The 19,214-nt window shown below is 30.3% G+C and overlaps 1 protein-coding gene across 1 annotated transcript in view; it reads left to right on the plus strand.

Annotated features, from left to right (window-relative positions):
- Positions 1 to 1,972: 1,972 nt before the first annotated feature.
- Positions 1,973 to 19,214, plus strand: part of LOC106686337 (tyrosine-protein kinase transmembrane receptor Ror) — a gene marked incomplete at its 5' end in the record, with an annotated part of 36,253 nt that continues 19,011 nt past the window's right edge. Inside the window, 1 exon segment of the mRNA XM_014429571.3 lies at positions 1,973 to 2,002. Coding sequence (XP_014285057.3) covers positions 1,973 to 2,002 — 30 coding nt within the window.

Genomic DNA, 19,214 nt, shown 5'->3' on the forward strand with positions numbered 1-19,214 from the left:
ATTTACAATAAAGGAGGTAAGAAAAAAAAAATTACTTTGCATGTTATACGTGTTGACTTTGGTTATAAATATCCGAATATACATTATTGAATGTTTTAAAATTAAACTAAACTAACATTTCAAAAGACAGTATTTCACGCCGTTTTCCAATTTTAGCCACTTTTTCAATGTTGCTCGCTTTAACAAATATTCCAGCTCTAGTCCCCTCTTCCCGTATTAAATAAATGTTGTAAAGGTGATATAAGAGCGCAACCAAATAGTGGGGTGGGTTGGCCGGGAAATATACCATTCTACTTTTTTAGTGTTATGATCTCATTCGAAAAATGTTGCATGTCTTACATCGATTAATACTTCTCGCTACAAGTGTCAGTTTCAAAGGTAAGATAAGTAAGGCAACCTCGGAGGGTGGGAGTAGTTTCCAATATCAGCCACTTTCTCAATGTTGCTCATATTAACTAACTTAAGTCCTCTCTTCCAGTTTGAAATAAATGTTTCAAAGGTGAGATAACACCGCCGCATAATCGGGGTTGCGCTCTTTTATCACCTTTACAACATTTATTTAATACGGGAAGAGGGGACTAGAGCTGGAATATTTGTTAAAGCGAGCAGCATTGAAAAATTGGCTACAATTGGAAAACGGAGTGAAATACTGTCTTTTGAACTGTTAGTTTCATTTTAAAACATTCAATAATGTATGTAAATTTTTTTTTCTTACCTCCTTTATTATAAATATATATGTGTGTATATATATAATATATACACACATATATATTATATATATACACACAATAATATATTATATAATAAATATAATATACCAACATAGTCGGGGTTTTAAGGGTCGGACTGATTGAGAACCCTTCCTTCCTATTATTTTTACTTACCTTACCTTTTAAAACCCCTTTTTTTTACCCTATAACTCTTTTTATTTTTTTTAATTTTTATGGTACAATTTTTTAAATAAATTAGTACATCATACTTATATACTAAATGAAATGTATTATATACTAAAAGCATATATAATATATTTCATGTATTATATAAGTATGATGTTCTAATTTATTTTAATGAAGAGTTAGAAATAAAAAAAGGAGTTTTAGGGGTCGGATCGGTTGAGAACCTTTTCTTTCTTTTATTTTGTACTGTTGTTTTATTAGTACTTTGTGAGTATATTGGTCGATGTAACAAGTCTTACATATGTCGTATGTGTGTACGTCAAATATTATAAGGTGATATATAATACTAATACTCTATACAAATTGTGAAATTGAGGAGACTTCAGTTCGTTAAATCGAGTATTATTGAAAAGTTGCTAAAATTAAAAAGTGAAATGAAACCCACCTTCTCCACCTTTTTTTCGTACCCTCCTCTGCAAAACTTTTTAGTAGGGACAAATACTCTCTCCACCCAAGGGTGGATCTTATCTTATCTTATGTTGCATTTAAAACAGATATTAATAGCGAGTTAGATATTTATATATGAATATTTATTAATCATACAAAAATGTTCATATAATTTAATTTAAATCTGTAACCCAAAGTTGATCAGAAAATAAATACATTAATTAGGAAGGTCCTTATTGCATGAAGTGTTCAGAGCTTCTACATTTGTAAGACGTCATTGTGATCAGACCACCTACAACAGAAGGAAACAACGGCAGTAACTCAACCTAAAGAGGACTCCAGACGGAAAACAATTTTCTCCAGGCTCATTAGCATATACATGAGGTGAACAACTTGTTACGACTTGTTTGTACACTCAACAGACGTTCCTAGAAGCTCACTTATTTTTGATGAAAAATATTGGAATACATTTTAATTACAAATTTTTTTAATGATTTTGTTTTTATTGTGATAATTTTTCACAACATTAGGCGAACTTATACCTCATTGTTTCGAATAAGTATTATTCTTCTTACAAATAATAATCGTGTGAATTTTAGTTCCTAATAGTGTCTTATTGGCTGTTTCAGGTGAGCGCTTAAGGAGCAGAAGACATTTTTGTGAGTATGTCGTTAGTTCACCATAGTACAATTACTGATTTTAATCTTATACTAATAAGACTTCTCTTTAAAAAAATTTGAAACAGAAGTTACGAAGTAGAGTAAATGTTTAATTGAGGTATTCCCCGGAGTAAAAGTTGGGGGATATTACCCAAAATAGTTTTTATATACTGGTATGGCTGGTTTGAATCAAGAAGTGAATGTATTAGAAATAAATAATAACTATAATGAACAAAATAAAATATCTCTATTCTTGAATGATTAATGACAATTGATTATGCTTTACCAAAGATGATTAAAATTTGTATTATTGGGTTTGTTATTAATTTTGATAGTTGATTACATTAATGAATTATATTGAAATTACTTGATGTTGATTTGGTTTTGATTTATAATGAGGATTTGTTCTTCTGCTGTGTTCTCTAGTTCCCTCACCCCGATTTTGTCCCCTGCCTTGCGGTGTTGATTAAACTATTAGCTCATCCTTGGGAATAATTGACTAATAATTGCCTTAGACAGCCAGGGTTCACTTGTCTGTGTTACCTCTTCACTCTTTCAAGGGGTACTCTGCTCACTTCTTTTTTCTCCCTCTAGATGGCAGCATTTTCATATTCATCTTGAATTCTATTCAAATGTGAGGGGGGGGACATATTCCCCAAACAGTAAAAGGACATATATATCGGGAACAAAAAATTTTATTCTATGTAGATCTAGACTAAGACAACTCTAAATTATGTTAGATACATAAAGGGTTTTAAGAAAAAAAACTGGACGACAGATTAGATAGTGTTGCCTATTTTGATGCATTATTTAATTTGATTGTTCTACAATTCTAAAATCTTTATGATTTCATATTTTTTTGAGATGTGTATTTGTTTTCTAATAGTTGGGGAAGGGAGATGAATTAGGCTGGTGGAACACGTTAAAGATGAAATTATCTTTTTCTAAAACATAGATAGTTGTTTGCGTCGTACCTCAACAAATGCCTGCCCTCCAGGTCTATATGTCCTGTTGCTAATCCAATCAGTTTTAACTTGTTAATGACTTCCATATGCGCGTGATTAACTATCATATTATATTTATTTATTTTTAATTGCCAATAAATGGAAAGCGGGATATGGAAGACGTATTAATAATACAGAATATTCAATTTATTGGCACACTAATAGAATAACTAATAATAACTTGGAGTTACTATTAACTAACAAGTTACTTGGATGGGTAAAAATAAGAAATTTAAAAAAGGAAACATAAATGGTTGAAGACAAATAATTAAAAACAAACATTAAACAGGAAGAATAACAGGAACAGAGGAAGAACAGGAAGAACAGGAACAGAGGAAAAATAACAATAATAGTGTTTTAATTCATTAAGTATTGAGGAATATGTTAACGATAAGTTCTGTTATGTTATAATGACGGAAGAAGGTTCTAGTTCCATATGAAAGTTTTCAGAGCCTTTTGTCATGGTTTCGGAATGTGGCAAGTATAAAAGTTTTATCAAAATCAAAGGCTTAAAGATAAAGGATGTTCTGGGAGTTTTGAGGCAGGATAATTATGTGAGGAGACAGAATATTTGTGCTTTGTGGTGTGGTCTTTTAAGATATTTTTGGTTTCACTAGTATAAGCGGGATTACATTCAGGAGTGAGCAAGGGATGTTGTATACGACATGTGATCTGTGTAGAAGAGGGATAGAGTCCTTAAGATGCGAGTAAATAATAGATAGTTTGTTGTGAGATCTGAAAGCAATACGAAGGTCAGGTATAGTGGAATGTAAGATTTTTGGATGTTATTTGAAAGAGAGGGAATGTATGGTAGTTACCTGTATAAGGGGATATAGAGGGGTTGTAAAGAACTGGTGAGACAATTTTTGTAGTTTTTTTACAAGTTTATGTTTGATATGGTAGGAAGGGAGGAAGTTATTAATTAAGAGTATTTGTTTAATGCGGTACATGTTAATTTCATGAGAATGGAAATCAGAGAGGGAAAGGCAACGGTGAATAAGGTTTTTATCTACGTTAATTTTTTGATGGGCATTGTAGCTTAAAAGTTCATTGTGCTTGTCAGTGGATATGGTGTTGTCTGGGTTTATAATGATGAGGAGGTCATAAAAGGAAGAAAGTTATTATTGTTATGTTATCAACTTCAACAGTAAAATGAATGCGCGTATGGTAAGAATTAATGACTGATAAAATATCAGGGATTTTATCGAGATTTAAGACAAAGAGTATATAATATGCAGATGACCTCCTTGTCTTAAATCTCTGCTATTTTGTCTGCTTTTAATTCTTACCGTTTCTTTTGCTTTTAGAACCCATGAAAGACTGCATCTCAACACAAATATTCTGTCTCCTTACATTATTATTCTTCCTTAAACCATTCCTTTGATTTTGATAAAACATGACAAAAGACTTATTACTGAATGCTTTTGTATGCAACTAGACCTTCTTTCGTCAATTTGAAAACCAATATACAGAAATTATCGTTTAATTTTTCCCAAATACTTAATTTATTAAAACACTATTAATATTAATTTTTAATATATTTTTCAATTATTAAGTTTCTTTCTTTTTTTTCCATACCTCTACTTTTAAATTATTATTATTAAATTAAAATATTCATATATTTTTGTTTCTTTTGCATTATATAACTTTAAATTTTTATTTTATAAATTCTGCTTTTTTATTTACATATTTAATTACCTATTTATTTCCTACTTCTTTCATTACTTTATTTTTAATAATTTTCATTTTGTGCATATGTATTTTATTTATGGTTCTTACCTCTTACTTAATTTTAATATTACTCTTCTCTTACAGCCTTTATCTTCTTATAATAATTAAACTATTCGTCTTCGTTAACACAATTTATGTTTCTATAATGTTAGTTATTTTCGTATTTCTAATCATTCTACATATCCTTTTATTCATCGGTTGTTATCTTGTTTTTTTGTTCATAACCATGATGAAGGCCAATATTCCAGCCGAAACGTTGGCGCTAATAAGTTACGCACTCCCAACTATCCTCTCATATAAACTAGAGTTACTTATTGATTCCAAAGCTTGAGAAAATTAATTAAAACTAGAAGAGCACAAATATTTATCTGTTGGTAATGTCTTAACATAACTTTTCCCAATATTTCAGGATAAACCGTGGCCTGGGACACGTGTAGTGCCACGTGTATCTTCTCCAAATCCTAGAACAACAAGTTACCGCGCCACTCTGTAGAATAACGTTCCCTTGAAGGTAGTATTCAATTTCGCTGGATTTTCCCGCTCCCGAAAAACAACTGCGATCCTGATTGGATTTTTATAAACATTCGTGGGCGGATTTGATATCCTTTTTCACTCAGTATTAGAAAGATTTCTATCCGATTCCACTATTTTTCGCGGAATAGAAGGATTTACAATAATTTCAGTAAATTAATTTCATTTACCACAGCATTTATAAGGATTGCATTTAGAATATTGCGTTCACTGCCATTTGGATTTTTTACCGTTTGTAAAAGATTTCCTACTTTTTTTTTTTAATTAATAAAAAAAATACTCAAACAATAACATTCGTAATGTAGGTATTGATGTCCGTTTGCTGCCATAGTGGCATTTTTAGGTAAATAACCGACGAAGGTGTGTTTCACGCTAGTAGCGGTATAGCACAGTACAGAAGATTTTCACGTTAAAGTTTCTTTCTTGTTCAAACGATACTTTACATATTAGTTTGTAAATATGAGACTGTAGATATAATATTTAATTTTATTAATTTCAATGTATTCCGCCGCTTTGAGAATGACTATCCACACGCAGATAGTCGAACTAGGAAGAGATAGTTACATAAAATACGTTATATTATTTTATTTCTTAAATAGAATTGGATTTATTGCAAATACTTACTTCCAAATATTTGATTGTAGTGCTTATGCTGTCCTAATACATCTCAAGGAAATGAATTCTTAATTAAATTGTTGTTTATTTATTTTTTTAACATTCCGTGTCTATTTAAGAGGTTCATGAGTGGATTAATTAATATTTACGAACATGAATTATATGCTTAATTATTGTTAAAATAAATTAAATTGTATCCAATAATCTCCAAACACTCTTAATTTCTTTAAAAAGTCCAACGTTACGGTCAATTAAGCCATCCTTAAGGACAATCTTAAATAAAAGTTTACACTCACATCAATAATTTAAAAACTTTGTGGTGGCTATTCTGACCATGTCACCAATTTCAGTCAAAATTGCCTAATTTCGTCACTCTTCACATTAATATTAAAACTTTTAATTACGTTTGTTGTGATAATAAAGTTTAATATTTACAAACTCAATTATTACTTACAAACTTGAATTATATGCTCAATTAATATTTACTAGCATGGATTATATACTTCATAATTATTTACCTACATTATTTATATACTCAATTAATATTTACAGACATAAATTATATACTTCATTAATATTTACCAACATGATTTATATACTGGTCAAATAGTAGTTGACCTTGGATTATGTATGGGAAGAATGGTTGAGCGTACCGTCCAATTCCGTTCGGTGAAGAACAGAAATAAGTATAAACTTTTTTTTTGTCAATGTTTCGGCCAGAATTTGAGATCTTCATCAGGGTGACAGGTGCTGGCCTGAAGTCATTATGATTTATATTATCCTCATATATGACTTATATCCCTAATGAATATTTTTACAAAAATGAATTGTATACTTAGTCAATATTTATAAAGATAAATTATTTTATGAATTAATTAATACTTACTGACACGTATTATATATTTACTAATGTTTAAAAACATACATTATGTAGAATGGTATGAGTATGAACACATTAATTGAATTAAATTTTATATTATATTTTTATGACTTATAAAATTTCATTCGATGCTCTAAGAAGAGCTAAGATTTTAATGTGTCCTTCCTTATTCAAGTATTTTAGTTTATGTAGCGAGTAATCGCGTTCCATTAGGTCTCAGAATTTTCAATTTCTGAACACTTTACTTCTCTAATCATTCCTTAAGTCCGTTCTACCCTTCCGCATTTCTCACCAGTTCCAACTTGTAGCTTTCGACTCTTAATTCTAATGATTTTCTCCCCATTTCTTTGGCTATTTACTTTATTACTTATTACCAAAGAAGTAATTTTTTTTTTCATAAGTATATTTCTAAAATGTGTAGTTTATTTCTTTTTGTAATTTATAAGTATTCGCTGCCACAGTTTTTTTTTTTTTAATTTCAATTTTGTTATTTTAAAATACTTTATTTTGCATGCATTTTTTAAAAGTTCTTTTTACAGAAATATTTCAAGTCATTTTTCTGCTATAAAAAGTCTTGGGACTGAAATGAAAATGAACATCTGGAAATTGAATGATGCAATAAAATTAAAATTTGATTAATAATAATATTAATATGTGTGTGAAGCAAATGCGAGAGGAAACAAGGAAATTGAAAATAACAGACAAGGACTGTCTAGATAGAGAACAGGTCGGAAAAAAATTGAATGAAATAAATGTTCTTGCGGCTAATAAAGAAAAACGAAAGGGTACTGCGTGGTCGGAAGAGAGGAAGCAAAGGCACGCAGAAGTAATGAGAAGATACTGGGAGAGAAGAAGAGAGAAAGTGAGAAGGAAAAAGTAATGATATTCGCGTGGTTTTGAAAGGCCGTTCCGTGAATATATATATATATATATATATATATATACTTTTTTAAAACAGGCTTAATGAATCCTCCTTCATTTTTAGTCAAATAATATCATAACAAAACTAAATTCTAAAAAAAGGAAAGTTATATTTTTTAATTGTTTTGTAACAAAAAAATCGGTGAACTTTTTGAGTAGATTTCATTGAAATTTTTAATTAAATGATTTCAGCGGTGTAAAAAAAAAAGAAAAAATTAAATTAACATTTCATTTAAATTTAAGTAGTTTGTAAATGTAACTTTTTACTTTTGTGTAACATATCTCATACTTCTGTAATTTATAATTTTTAATAAAGATGAGCAAAATGTACCGAGTACGGAGTATTTTACTCTAATACTGACCATGTTTGAGTAACGACAACTAAATTCAGTACTTCAGTTGCTGATTTATGAGTACAAAATTCAACTTTCCCGTAAGTACTCCAGAATTCTTGTGTTTCCAGTATTTTACCAGTAATGGAGTTGGTACTTCATTCTAAATGAGTACAATAGTAGAATTCATTAGCTATAATGAGTAAAAAAATACAATTTTCTAACCTTAGAGCAACTGGGGTCGTGAACAGTGCGATAGTTGCAGTCATGATAGCATTTACTGTCGTAATAGGCGTGATATTTGATAGTTCATGTAATTCCAGTGAAGCAACAGTCACATGTACGCCTTGATGATGAACGGTTGTAGATGTTATAGGTTTATAGGTGTAGTCATTAGAGTATTATCGCACTATGACTGTCGTGACAATTGATAGTACATGTAATGGTAGTGAAGTTACTATTACGTTGAATGAAACAAGGATAAGCCAGTGCTCTGATACTCCTCATTAACATTATCAATTGTAATGGCATTAAACAGCAAAAGTTTGTTCTTACATATTGTGTTGTTTTGACTCCTGAACATTATATTTAGTAATGATATCAGACGGTAACCTAATGAAATTTGATAATAAAATCTATTTCGGAGTGAATATATAATTATAAAGACTAATACCATATTATTAACAATGCTTATATAATTAGACTAGTAATTGTATTAGAATTTTATTTGAAAAATATTCATCTGCGTAATGACGGAATAGGTGACAATGAAAAGGTATTCGGATGATTTAGGCGTCATGAAATGACTTTTTGTAATCGAATAAGTAAATTTTACATTTGACCAACGTACCCTTAACACTGCGTGAGAACTCACAGGACAGGTCGAATACCAAATGTAGTCAATGTAAAGTAATTTATTACTGCACATATCTACGTTTTTATAAATATTTTTACTCCTATATCACTAATAGCTGTCCCCATTATGAATCAAAAGGTGTTAGTGCTTATATTTTCTGGTTTATATACTTGTATCAATGTTCTAAAATTATTAGCTTCCATTATACAACAGGATTCTAATATCCGAAACAGATAATAAACGTTTGCGAATACTGATTAACAAGTAGTACTGTAACTTAATACTTATTAGTTATGTGTTGAGTAGAAATTTCCCATATCTTGAGGGTTCACTTATTTTGGTTTTAATCTTCTGATTCCTTCTTACTAAGAAAATCAATCTAATTTAAGAACATTAACTCTATCAATTTGATTGGTTTTCAAAACATTCACCGATTCAAAGATACCAGTTCCGCTTACCCTATTGGCTTCGGTGTAGCATGAGGCTCAAACCCCTTTCGAACTTAAAAGAGAATACACAATGAAAAGAAGCTTCTTAGAAGGAGAAGTATTGCTTCCTTTGAAGGCGAAAAGAAGCAAACGTCTGATAAATTCCAATTCTCAAGTCGATGCCAAACAATCTGTAGTGGTTCGGAAATAAAAAGAATTTCTAATTCCTGTTGGAGTCAGTCGATTAAGATCTTTTTTATTTTACGTGCACTCTTTGCTTCACTCCTCTTAATTTGAGGAATAATTACCGATCTACAAATTCCAAAGTAACATTCTATGGTCCTATTATATAATAAGGGTTTTAACAGTTTATCTTCCATCAGGTCAGATTGTAATGAAGGAAGGGGTAAAACGTGTGGCCAAATTTGTGTTACATCCAAGGCAGAGCAGGCTGCAGAAGAAAACATATTTTTAAAGGAAGCTAAGATTTACTAACGTATATTAATACTAAAATAGTTATATTGTTTATTTAAATGTGGTATTATAAATTTATTAGAAAACTATGGGATGACTCTTTAAGGGAAAATGAAATAATAAGTTTCTTAGTCTCTCTATAAAACAAAATAAATCTGAGAATAAATACCAACGAAGTCACCAACAAGAATCAAGTGTGAGGATTGTGATCTTATTAAAAGTAGATTTCTTAATATATTTTATTAAGTAGGATAATGGAGTATTCGTCAAAATCACAATTTTTTTTTGGAGATACAAAAATTTGGGTTTTAAACAACTTTTCATCGGGAATAAATGAACGTTAACAATTTTTAAGGACTCAAATTGAACTATGTAAAATGTTCAATGTAAAATAGTTTTTTTGTGATATTTCATCAACTTGTAATTCTTTTGGAGTTAGTGGCAATAAACCTAATAGTGGCCATTTTGAAAAATTACTATATTAGGTCTACAGTACCTCAACCGATTGTGTACTGTTTTACATCGTACTTTAGAACATGTTTACATGAAAAAACTTCTACAGGAATTAATTTACACTTACTTTTAAGTACAGCTAAGGTTTAAACTAATTTTAGTGGACTATATTCAGAAATATATGGTTTTACTAGAAATATTCTGATAAATTCATATGGCTATTTTAGTTTGGGAAACTAATCTGAGGTATCATTAACACTCCAGTAAACTTAAGTAATCCCTTGTTATATATGAGATGTCTCTACTATTGATCCAGCTATATTCATAGACTTGCTTCAAATATTATATAAATAAGGTAGAATTGTTATAAAATCAAAATATAAATATATTTCATAAATTATTGAGTGAAAAATTGAATTACAATCTTCTCTATTTTACATTTTGGTAAAACATACAGAATAAAAAAAAAATTGTTGAATTAAAACAAAATACTTTACATTGCACAAATACATATCATTGCATAAATACATACCGTTGGGTAGCATGAAATACACATCATTGATTTATGTTTATGTTGATATATATTATCCTATTTTATTCCTTCTATATTCCTAGCTCATTTCTATTGCTGTTCTTAAACTTGTAGGCATTTGTTGCCGAGAGAATCTTATCGAAGTTTGTTTACGAAAATATAAACTGTGAATTCTACTGATAATAAATTAACAGAAGATATCTTCCATTACATCTGTTCTTTTCAAAAGTAATTTGTACGCGTTTTGTTGTTTACCTACATTTATCTAGTATATTTCTACATCATTAACATTCATTCTTCTATTAAAATGTAAATGTTTAGGAAAGAAACTCCATTCAACATTATTATTTATTAATCATTATATCAAGAGAAAGAAGCTGCACCATCTATGGGCAGACCTGCTAACCAGTAACAACTATATTAATTAACTCTGATATCTTTATAGACAGAGATTATCATAATTATAGAGCTGACATGAAGTGTTTATAATCAGTCTATACCCTTCATAATATGGTTTATAGAAAAAAAGATTTAAATGCTCAATATTATTGAATACATAAAAGTTCTTAATTATAGGCTCCCTAGAGTCCAAACTCCACTAATACCCTTGGCCAGCAGGCGAAGAGACAAGAAGCCGACAGTCGGTGGTAGAAAGAAGGAGCGGTATTGTCCAGGACAATCGCTAGCAGGATCTGGCCCGTGCCACAGAGTGTTCTGTGTTCCAAGATATCTCTTCCATCTCCAGGGCGGTTATGGACCGCTAGTTCCAGACCGATGGACTCAATAACTTTAGCCTTCTACTTATATTATGAAAAGTCAAATAGCATTATGTATTAATGTAGATATACAAACTGAAGTTCGACTTGAGGACAGAGCAAAAGATATGCATAAGTATGCAAGATTTTTACTAACGACCATATTAAATAAATAACTGAAACTTCTGACACAATTAAAGTATCACTCAACATATAATATATCGGAAAAAATAATTTAATTGGTTAATGTCTCATTGTTTAAAGGGAAATCTTTAGCGGAAAAAAATAACTAACTAATTAATTATTAATACTATGCCGCCATATGGCATTTCTTGTTTAATTGATGTTTTTACTATTAAACTTGAAACATTCCAGCCTGATTAGATAAATTTTAGTCTTCGATGTTAAGCAGAAACGACTAATGCCATTGTGAGACTGATTTATAAAAGATGGAATTCCATTTTTGAAAGTTAGATTAAAGCGTATTGTCAAATAATAATTGCATAAACTTGTTTCATAATAGGGTACTTTTGGTTTTATTATTCTTCGTTTCTTTTTTTCTATACACTAATTATTTTTTCACTTGATTTCATTTTTTTTACTGGGAGACAAAAGTGATTTTTGAACTGGTCAAAGTAGAAGTCGTGAATTGTTAAAATAGAGAAGAGAGGGAGGGATTGATTTTGATAAAATTTTATGAAATCCTGTCTGTTTCCCAACTTTTTTTATTTATTTTACCATAGAAAAGACTAAGTAGTATTTCTCGGGTAATTAGTCGTACCTCGTTAATTTCTTCAACATTACATTAAAATATTTTGCAAATCTAATGTTATATAAATACACAATTGTGTACTGTAGTACTTCATCTCTAGCTCTCTTATTTATTATTTTAAAACATATGAAAAGTTTTTTCAATAATTCTCTAAAACCGCTAAAACAAAAAGTAAAAATAAAGAATGGTGGGAGTACCAGAAATGCGTTTCGACTCTCCAAATGCACTCTAAACACTGTCAATTTACGTTCAAATATTGTTCCAACAAAAACCTTTGAAATATTAATAAAAAATGGACCCGACTAGATTTTCGAGGAAAATACTACAAAAACTTAGATAATTTCACAAAAACATCTGACGCGCGGTATTTCTATTAGTACTGATCTGATAGGTTTTTCTTTTCTTTTTTTAAAGGAATTTCTAATTATGAGAGATAGTTAACCGTGGATGGCTTATACGAGGAGAAAATGGTTAGGGGGTTCATTAAAAATATAACACAAATATAATATCTTTACTATTAACACAAATAAAATATGTTTCCTCACATAATCATTCTGCCTAAAATCTTTTGGAACATTCTCTTTCTTTCAATCATTCCTTCGATTTTGACAAAACGTCTATACTAGCTAAAGTTCGTAACCATGACAAAAGGCTCATCTCTGAAAGCTTCTATATCCAATGAGAACCTTCTTCCGTCAATTTAAAAACTGACAAGCACAACTTATCATTAACATATTCGCATATAGTTAATTTATTAAAAAAGCAATTTTTATTATCTTTTTTTCACCCACTTTGTAACGTATTATTTGCTTTTTAAACTTTTTCTAACACATTTGTCGTTACCCTTTTATCACGTTTCCTCTTTTTAACTGTTGTTAAATACTCATGACACTTTGTCATCTTCCGGTACTTCGTCATCCTTGTAACGTATATATATATTTTTTAACATTTTCTAAAACCAATTGTCGTCAACCTCTAACACGCTTTTCTCTTCTAAATTTTAAATATTTTCTACTTTTATTTTTTAATTTTTACCCACTTTGTTTTTAAAAAAACACTTTGCCATCTCACTAACGTATTTTTTAATTCTGAGTCTGGCCGTTTGCGGCGCAGAACTCACTTGGCGGCACGATTCTAAGGTAACAGGTTTGTTTTATGTTTTATTCTCTTTTTTCCCTATCTTTATTTCTTCACCCCCCTCGTTATGTTCGCCATATATTATTGTTGTTGTTTTCAATTTTTTTTCTATTCATTTCATTTGTTAAACTTAACTTATATTTTGCTTCTTTATCTAATATTATGGTTACATATTTCATTTGTTACATACATTTTCTTTCTCTCAATTTTATTTTTTCATTCCATAATTATAATTTTTAAATTAGTAACAAACTAAAATATACATATTTCTTTGCATTATATAACTTCTAATTTTTATTTTATTACCTTAATTATATTTTACTTACTTTCTCAATTACCTATGAAAACATTTTATATCTCACTTCTTTCATCACTTCAATTTTATTAATTCCATTCTGTACAATCATTTAATTTATGTCATTCTGTTTATATTATCTGTATTCATTGGTTGTTATCTTGTTATGTTCTTAGACCCGATGAAGCCTTGAAACTCTGGCCGAAACGTTGGCTCGATTGAATACTTCAACTTATTTGTGTTATATTTGACCGCACCCCAACCATCTTCTCCTCGTTAAGGAATTTTATTAGCATTCAACAAACCATAATACTCTACCATCAACATTCAAACAAATGGAGTCATTTTTCCTCTTTCTTAATTTTTTGCAGGTGTTTGTTTTATATGTATAAACACGTAAGGTCTTTAAGGAGAATACTTTAGGTAAGTTTCAAAATCGTTTGAGCTGTTTTGGCACTACGGCCTGAAGAAAAATAAAATTATCAGCCATTGGGCTGTTGATCTTGCGCACAGTATGTCTTATTTAACAACTAATTGCTATTGCCTCTGCATTATGACACATTTGTCTGTTAGTCATTGGCTTCTTCAGAATTCCAAGCAATAGTCATTTAACTAATAACTACCGTTTTCATCCATCTTCTAGATTTATCATTGCGGTAGAGATTTTATCAAATATTATTTCCTGTTTCAGATTCCATGGCAGTGAGTCGGGTACATCAATGTGATTATGTAGTGCCTCTTGTTTCGGGCCTAAGTGTTTGCGATACTTACTATGTGTCGAAGGCTACTAGAAGATTATCGAATGTAATATGAATAAGGCATATGAGCCCTAAGATAAATATTCCGATCATATATACACCTCTTAAGTTAATTGATCTATTTAGAGCAACAACCGTTTAAAAAAATTAAACAGCCTTAAGTCTCTTGCATATGAAACTCAACAAAGGCACAGAGCAAGCCTGGCTGGAACTGTAAATCCCAGTTTACAATATGAAAATTCATATTGAAGCGGGTACAAGCAGAGCCCATATATAGTAGTGTTGATCTCTTAAAAAATATATATTCCTTGGTATATTATTGTACCATAATTTGGAAATTAAATGAGAGATAAAAAGTTATTAAAACTTAGTTTTTGTGTTCTATATTTTTTTAAAGGAACAAAGTATCCTTTAAAACAAATTAAATACAATTAGCATTGCAGCATATGCGTGTATTTCCGCCTTTTTCGAGAATAAAATACCATTTGCATGATATTTTAACTATATACAAATACCAATTAAAAATTTTTTTTTTCCTAAAATTAATCAGTCAATTGGTTAATAATGTTAATATATTATAGTAATTATTTAACTGCCACTTTGCTTGTTATGCGATAATAACAGTGATCGAAAGGGTTAAAAGAACCATTTCGTTGGTTATTTGCATTTATATATTGCTATCTTAATAATATTACGAAATATATACATACCCTCTTTTTGCCAGAATATTAACATAGAAATGTGTGTCCCATAGCAGCCAAATCTATGCTATGGAGACTAAGTGCTTCGTTTTAAAGCCATACAATTTTCTATCTTATCCAGAATGTCTTTCGGACTTCTTGGAATTATTTTATTTTATACCAGATCGGCCTGGTGGGCCTTACATGGTTGATATAACTTATATTATATATATTTTTTAACAGTTGATTATGAGGGGGTATAGTCATACAAATGACACCCCTATATAAAATGTTCTTATTAACAGAAAAAAAATAATAATAAAATAAATAGATAAGAATAATGCTTCTTAATAAAAGAGGAAAGTAAAATTAATAACAGAAAATAATGATATTGGTACACTTAAATAAAACAAACAATTGTCTTCTAATAGTAAAAAGAAACAAGTTAATTTGAAAAAGGGAAGAGAGAAGAAAAGAGATTAAAAAAATAATAATAAAAAAAAGTAACAATAATAATGAATAATAATAATAAGTGAATAGAGGTAGTGTGACTATGAATTAATTTTATATTTATTAAAAATTTATAAAAGAATGTCCTGCAGCAGTCTGGAATTTAGTCTTCGGGTTGAGGTTGGGTTTCCCAGGTTGTAGGTCACTGCTCCTTTAACTGTCGGCAACTGGGTGTGGAACTTCATGAACAGTTTTTTGATATAATCCTCTATTGACTCCATTTGTAATTCGCGATGCAATTGGCAATTTATTATGAACCAAGGAGCATTAACTGCGATTCTTAGGACCTTATTTTTAAAAGATTATAGTTTTTTCCTTTTCGTAAAGGATGCCGCTCCCCAGACTTCACAGCCGTACATCAGCAGTGGCCTGAGGATTGTTTTAAATATAAGAACAGTTATTTCTGGTTTTAGTTTGGAATTTCTGTTTAGGATAGAACATAGCATTGCTAACCTTGCATAAGTTTGATGTTGATATGGTGATTCCTGGTAAGGGGGCGATCTAGGTGAATTCCCAAGTATCTTACTGTTTCACTGGCAGGATTCCATTTCACATTTTTACCTTTGAGGATTAGATCCGGTGAATCTGGTGGGTGTCGAAGAGTAAAAACTTTTGAGTTGCATTTTTCAATGTTCAAGCTAATCATCCATTTAGTAAAATATTGTTCTAAATCATTAAGGTGACTTTGCAAAGTGTTTCTAGCTATTATTATGTCATCATGTTGAGAGAACACAGCTGTATCGTCAGCGAACATAGCTATGGAGGTGTGTGTGGACTGGACGATGTCGTGAAGGTAGAAGTTGAACAAAATGGGAAAAAGGACTGGACCTTGCGGAGTACCGGCATTGATTTGTCTAAGGGTTGAATTTTTGTTATTAATTCTGACTGAAAATGTTCTACCATTGAGGAATGAGCTCAGAATATTGTATAGGTATTCTGGAGTGCCTGCTTTCTTTAGTTTATATAAGAGACCTCGATGCCAGACCTTATCGAATGCTTGTTGGAAATCTAAGAACGCTACCAGAGTGTGTCTCTTTTTTTCGAATCCGCTAATTATAAATTGCGATAGTGTTACCAGTTGGAGAGAAGTGGAATGACTGTATTGAAAACCGAATTGGAAATCAGGAATTACTTCGATGCTTTGAAAAAAAGAATTGAGATATTTTTATATAACTGATTCCAGTAATATTCCAAAAATGGGTAATAAACTGATAGGTCTAAAGCTGCTGATTTGTTTAGCGTTCTTACCAGGCTTGTGAATTATTATAAGTTCGGCTTTCTTTTCTTTCCAAATTTTCCACATATCCCTGATATTTACTGATAGGCTCCCAAGTGCTACTGTTGTCATGGGATATTTATAGCGTATTGTATAGGTTTTTAGGTTATTTCCAACTATTAGGTTACTAGATAGATACTTAAAGCCTTTGTTTGTACAAATATTACTCAATGTAAAATTGAAATTGTGTTGAACCACTAATTCATTAAAATCTGATAAAATCCAAAATTTGTATGAAATTTATGAACGAATCAATTAGTATATATATATTTCCGATTTAATGGAATTCTAATATATATTTTTTTTATTTAAGACATGGCACGCTTCCATATATCATGTTTTAGGGATTATATAACAGTTAAGAAGATTTGTTAAAAACATTTTTAATCAAAGTCGATATAAATCATTAAAAAAAAAATTACTAAAGAAAAAGTACGTTTTAAAACAAGCTAGATCAAATAATAGTTTCAAGGTATTAAGACAAATTTTCACCAATATTAGATTAAACTTTGAAAAAAAAAATCTCTTTCAATTATTAAAATTATAATTCATCCCTGATAAGAGAGTGTTTTTTTTCTGTTTACATTAACCGTTCCCGATCTTCCTCATAGGTTTCTGTAAGTCGTAGCTTGATTTACATCTTCGGGATAACCTCTGAACTGGAAAGAGTACGATCTTATCTTTCTTATAGTTAATGTTATATAAGGAATATATAAGGAGAGTGTGTTGTGGTCATATTTATCACTATAGGAGCCTGTCACAGTGTGTGAAGGACACATGTTTATTTTTACTCTCCATTGTATTCTAGAAGTTTTTGCCTTGATTAGGGCAAACCTCTGTATTAATTTCGGTGCGGAGGTGTACAAAATAATAGTAGTTTGGAAAAAATAAATAAATTTCAAGGGTACAATTTAATAAACAAAATCTAAAAATCCTTTTTTAAAATGGAAGTCACAACAGAGGTACGCCGATGGGTTTGATGATTATTATTATAATAATTTAAAATATTTACTCCAGAATGATTTTATTTAAACACTTTTGAATGGCTTCTAAAGACTCATCGTACAGTAGGCCAAAGCACGATGAATCAGACGTTACTAGTATTTTTTATAATGATATTTTTTTTCTGAAATATTATGTCAAAATGATATCCAATCCTTAAAAAGTCAAATTGGGCCCCCAGAACTGCTTTTCAATATCTGTACATTACTACCACCTACCGCCTCAATTCTTACCATCCAACTATCCGTTCCTATTATACTGACAGATTGTTCAAAGTTAATAATTTCTTCCCATTGATTATTTATACATTTTTCCTCAGTCTACTGGTGTATCTCAGGTTAGTATAGTTGGCCCTATACAGCTGACATCTCAACACTCTCCCCACCACTTATAATGATGACACATGTTTGCTTTGAATGAAAAAGGAACCATAAATTGTATCCCCAACTCACCAGTTTTATATCGCAACCATTGAAGAATGATGTCAAAACTGGAGAATTATAATAAATTCCAATAAATCTCATTAAACTACTTTTACCATTCGCCATTAACCTCTGACTTCCTGTCCTATATTATCCTTAATAATACTCATCTTATCCCTGTCGAACAAATCCACTACCTAGGATACTTACATCTACAATAACGACTAATTCTAGCTACCACAATACTTCCTAGACAAACGGTCTTAACTACCAATTAATTACAAAAGACTCATTTACATGGCTCTAATAAGGCCTATTTGGTCCTAAAGAGTTGAGCTAAACCATCGAATTCCTCTTACATCCAATCAGAAATCCTTCCTAATTCCCTAATGCTCCTTACTTTGCCACACACAAATCACCTATAGTGTCCTCCATGTCCACCAATTTGACCAGAATCAAATCAATCCTTCCATAATAAATTCCCAAACCCGCTTGTTTCCTCATTAATTTCTGATAATCTTCCTTGCCGTGTGTAAAGAACATAACCTCGAGACCTTTTACTGACCCCGTAGTTACATCATCTTAAGTTAATACATGTATCGAGTGTAGTGTCGGTTTAGTTTTTGTAAGCGAAATCGATCAGAAAATCCTATTATATTTCAGTGCATAAAGTCAAAATTATAATATCTAGACTTTTATGTATATTATTTATTATTTCAAAATATTCCAAATTAATTTCTAAACTATTCAAAGTCCGAATCTTTACAGTTCCTTAAAAGAATTAATAAAGATATTCCTTAATTATTAACGATTTTTCCATGACAGAATAATCTAATAAATTATTTGAA

Source organism: Halyomorpha halys, unplaced genomic scaffold (assembly GCF_000696795.3).
Source record: "Halyomorpha halys isolate HHAL.00 unplaced genomic scaffold, Hhal_1.1 Scaffold809.1, whole genome shotgun sequence".
Taxonomy (NCBI): Eukaryota; Metazoa; Arthropoda; class Insecta; order Hemiptera; family Pentatomidae; genus Halyomorpha; species Halyomorpha halys.